This window comes from Rhinopithecus bieti, unplaced genomic scaffold (genome assembly GCF_001698545.2).
Source record: "Rhinopithecus bieti isolate Rb0 unplaced genomic scaffold, ASM169854v2 scaffold_38981, whole genome shotgun sequence".
NCBI lineage: Eukaryota > Metazoa > Chordata > Mammalia > Primates > Cercopithecidae > Rhinopithecus > Rhinopithecus bieti.
Genome location: NW_016819573.1, coordinates 463,288 through 467,847, shown reverse-complemented (window position 1 = coordinate 467,847; position 4,560 = coordinate 463,288). Strand labels below are relative to the sequence as shown.

Sequence of the window (4,560 nt, the reverse complement as noted above, 5' to 3'; positions counted from 1 at the left end):
TTTTTTTTTTTTTTTTTTTTTTTTGGTGGGGGACAGGGTCTCACAAGAAGGAATAAAAAAAAACCTGGGGAGTTACTGTTATGAAATCAAAATCAGTCTTTTGATACCCTGAAGAACTGAGTAGAGAGGAGAACCTCTTGTAGATTGCATTGGAATCAGCCTTTCTCCTGAACCCTCCTGCTCTTTGGGATTTCCAGGCACCTGGCTGAGGTGTGGAGAATGCTGGCGGTGGAGCTTCCTAGCACGACCTGGATTCTGTGGAGGCTCCTGAAGAAGCTGCAGAAATGCCATAATGAGCCTGCGCAGGAGAAGATGGCATATGTGGCTGTGGCTGTAAGCCCTTGAGCTCTGCCCCTCTAATGTCAGCCCCTCCCAGGATGACTGACCCCACACCCCAGTGGAGAATGTTCCTTTTGGTCCCTCTCAAAGCCTGCATCTGTCATCCATTTATAAGTCTACAGTGTTTCTGCCAAGGGATTGACATGGAGGGAGCTGGGGAAAGTGAAGGAGTCAGAATGCTTTAATACAAACTTGTCCAACCTGCCTTTTTTGGTTTCTGTTGTTCTGTTTGGTTTTGTTTTAGGCTTTTGACAGCCTGAAGCCATGGTGTTTAATTTCTGTCTCTAGTGATAAGCGGAAAAGAGGGATGAGGAAGGTGCTTTATTGGCCCAACCAGAAACAGAAATTAAGAACCCATGACTGTCATCTGTCCCTTGGAAACATCCCTGGTTTAATATGTTTAAAACATTCCTTCCCTCATATTCTAAAAAGTATGTATCATCATAGTTAAAGAACAATGCAAACTTGTGGGAAAAAAAACTTCAAATATTGTAGAACTGTATAAAACAAAGTGCAGACCAGATGCGGTGGCTCACGCCTATAATCCCAACACTTTGGGAGACCAAGGCAGTTAGATCACCTGAGGTCAGGAGTTCAAGACCAGCCTGGCCAATATGGTGAAACCCCATCTCTACTAAAATACAAAAATTAGCCGGGTATAGTGATGCTCACCTGTAATCCCAGCTATTCAAGAGGCTGAGGCAGGAGAATTGCTTGAACCTGGGAGGCAGAGGTTGCAGTGAGCCAAGATTGCATGCTACCGCACTCCAGCCTGGGCAACAGAGTGAGACTCCGTCTCAAAACAAAAATAAAAAAAAGACCAGGCACAGTGGCTCTCACCTGTAATTCTAGCACTTTGGGAGGCCAAGGTGGGCCGATCACTTGAGGTCAGGAGTTTGAGACCAGCCTGACCCCAACATGATGCAACCCCATCTCTACTTAAAATACAAAAATTAGCCAGGCATGGTGGCGGCCACCTGTAATCCCAGCTACTCAGGAGATGAAGGCAGGAGAATTACTTGAGCCCGGGAGGCAGAGGTTGCAGTGAGCTGAGATCATGCCACTGTACTCCAGCCTGGGTGACAGAGCGAGATTCTGTCTCAAAAAAAGAAAGAAAGAAAGTGCAGATCTCCCTGAGCAGAGGTTGGCCAGCTTTCTATAAAAGACCAGATGGTAAGTATTTTAAGCTTTGCAGGCCCCATATAGTCTCTGTCACATATTCTTTGGATTTTTTTTTAAACAATCCTTTTTTTTAAAAGTGTAAAAACCATTCTTAGCTCATATCTGTAACAATCTCCCTAAAAATGAACTTTCCAGAAGACTTTATACATATATAAACTTTTGGTGTATCTATTTAGTATACATTTTTTCCTTTTAAATACTTTATTTTTTAGAGCAGTTTTAAGTTCACAGAAAAACTGAGCAGACGGTACGGTGTTCCCATAAACCTTCTGTCTCCACACACACACAGCCTGCTCCACTATCAACATTTACTTTTTACTTTATTTTCTCCCCAACCAGTTTATGGTTCAGCTTTCTGTGCTCTCAATTATTGTTATTTTTCTTTTCGAGACAGGGTCTCACTCTGTTGCCCAGGCTGGACTGCAGTGGCATGATCTCAGCTCACTGCAACCGGTTCCTCCTGGGTTCAAGCGATCCTCCCACATCAGCCTCCCTGAGTAGCTGGGAATACAAGAGAGTGTCACCATGCCTGGTTAATTTTTGTACTTTTTGGTAGAGACAGGGATTCCCCATGTTGCCCTATCTGGTCTCGAACTCCTGGGCTCAAACAATCCTCCCGCCTCAGCCTCCCAAAATGCTGAGATTACAGACGTGAGCCACCACACCCAGCCTTGTATATGTTTTTAATTGGCCATTTATATTTCTTTTATGACTTGTTTGTTCATTTCCTGTACACCAGTCCTCTCAGATTTAATATGCACACAAACCACAATCACTTGGGGATGTTATTAAAATGCAGGTTCTGATGTGGAAGGTCTGGGATGGGGCTTGAGATTCTCCCTGTTTAACCAACTCCCAGGTGATGACAGTGCTACTGGTATGTGGCCTACCCTTTGACCAATAAGCCTTCACTTTTTTTTACTGCTATGTAAGAGCATTTTATATAGTAAGAATAATATATTGATACAAATACTTCTTCAGGTTGTTATCATCTAACTCTTTTTCTTTTTTTTGAGACGGGGTCTCACTCTGTCACCCAAACTGGAGTGCAACGGTACAATCTTGGCTCACTGCAACCTCCACCTCTCAGGTTTAAGCGATTCTCCTGCCTCTGCCTCCTTAGTAGCTAGGATTACAGGCATGAGCCACCTCACCTGGCTAATTTTTCTGTATTTTTAGTAGAGATGGGGTTTCACTATGTTGACCAAGCTGGTCTCAAACTCCTGACCTAAGGTGATCCACCGACCTTGGCCTCCCACAGTGCTGGGATTACAGGCATGAGCCACTGCACCTGGCCTGTTGTCATCTAACTTTATGGTAAATGTTGCCCTGGCTTTGTATTTGTATGCAGTCAAATATATTAATAGTTTCCTTCATGACTTCATGACTTCTGTATTTCAAAATGGCAGGTGCTTAGTTCCTCTCTATCTTTTCCACCACAGGCAACAGATGCCCTCTATGAGGTGTTTTTGGGAAACAGGCTTCGAGCAGCTACATTCCGACTCTTTCCTCAGCTTCTCATGACGCTGCTCATCCAGATTCATCATAGCATCGGCCTCACCATGTCTGATGTCGACATCCCAAGTGGCCTGTACACAGAACAGGAAGTGTCTTCAGAGGTCACCCCTTTGTGGTACTGCCCATCATTATTTCATTGACATTAAGTAACACGTACTAAGCACTGGGCACTGTGGTGAACACAGGGATAGCCAAGATGTAGTTCCAACTGGAGGGGAGCTTACAACCTTCAATCCTCATGAGCCATCAATATTAAATGTCCAGGAATCATTCTGAGCTTTCATTGGTTATCTTTGGTTTTATTAGTAACAAGGTAAATGTGGCTATCTGGGTTATATCTGGGTTAGCCAAATGTGATACTTTGTTAGCCCTTTCCTAACAAATCAAGTAGACATGGAAACAAAATAGCCTAAACCTACCTCCAAAACTGATCCACCATGCAGTGATTTTTTTTTTTTTTTTTTTTTGGAGATGGAGTCTTGCTCAGTCGCCCAGGCTGGAGTGCAGTGGCGCCATCTCAGCTCACTGCAAGCTCTGCCTCCCGGGTTCACACCATTCTCCTGTCTCAGCCTCCTGAGTCGCTGGGACTACAGGCGCCCACCACCATGCCCAGCCTATTTTTTGTATTTTTAGTAGAGACAGGGTTTCACCTTGTTAGCCAGGATGATCTCAATCTCCTAACCTCGTGATCCACCCGTCTTGGCCTCCCAAAGTGCTGGGATTACAGGCGTGAGCCACCGTGCCCAGCCGGAGAGAGATTTTTAAGTTCCATTAGTCTCAGTAGAAATTTCTTAGTGTTGTTGGTCAGGTGTGGTGGCTCATGCCTGTAATCCCAGCACTTTGGGAGGCTGAGGCAGGTGGATCACCTGAGGTCAGGAGTTTGAGACCAGCCTGGCCAACATGGTGAAACCCTGTCTCTACTAAAAATACAAAAATTAGCTGGGCGTGGTGGCACATGCCTGTAATCCCAGCTACTCAGGAGGCTGAAGCAGGAGAATCACTTGAACCCGGGAGACAGAGATTGCAGTGAGCCAAGATCACGCCATTGTACTCCAGCCTGGGCAACAGAGCGAGATTTTGTCTAAAAAAAAAAATAATAAAGAAGTTTTTTAGTGTTGCTATGTATGGTACATGGATTTCTTTCAGAGAAAGTACTATAATGTGACATATTTAAGAACACCAGACTAAGTCAGTAGACCTGAGTTCTAGTGCAGTTCTCATTCATCCATTCAACTAGTTCTATACCCTGAGCAAATCTATTGTTCTGTGCCTCCGTTTCCTTATCTATAAATGAAAAGGTCAGGCAAAGTGATCTTGAAGGACCCTTCCAGCTTTATTTATTATTTTGTTTTATTTTTTGAGACAGGGGCACTGTCTGTCACCCAGGCTGGAGTGCAGTGGCATGATCATGGCTCACTGCAGCCTCAACATCCTGGGCTTACGTGATCCTCCCACCTCAGCCTCCTGCGTAGCTGAACCACAGTTGCCTGCCACCATGCCCAGCTAATTATTTTTTTTTTT

The 4,560-nt window shown here is 44.6% G+C and overlaps 2 protein-coding genes across 2 annotated transcripts in view; both read left to right on the top strand.

Moving 5' to 3' along the window:
• The window catches only part of MROH8 (maestro heat like repeat family member 8), a 56,190-nt gene extending 55,646 nt beyond the window's left edge, over nucleotides 1–544 (top strand). The window contains exon 13 of the mRNA XM_017859088.1: nucleotides 198–544. Coding sequence (XP_017714577.1) covers nucleotides 198–345 — 148 coding nt within the window. The 3' untranslated portion in view covers nucleotides 346–544. The remainder of the gene's footprint in view (nucleotides 1–197) is intronic.
• Nucleotides 545–2,827: 2,283 nt separating this feature from the next.
• LOC108519814 (maestro heat-like repeat-containing protein family member 7) overlaps nucleotides 2,828–4,560 on the top strand; it is an 18,081-nt gene continuing 16,348 nt past the window's right edge. The window contains exons 1-2 of the mRNA XM_017859066.1: nucleotides 2,828–2,838; nucleotides 2,964–3,154. Of these exons, the coding sequence (XP_017714555.1) occupies nucleotides 2,836–2,838; nucleotides 2,964–3,154 (194 nt within the window). The 5' untranslated portion in view covers nucleotides 2,828–2,835. The remainder of the gene's footprint in view (nucleotides 2,839–2,963; nucleotides 3,155–4,560) is intronic.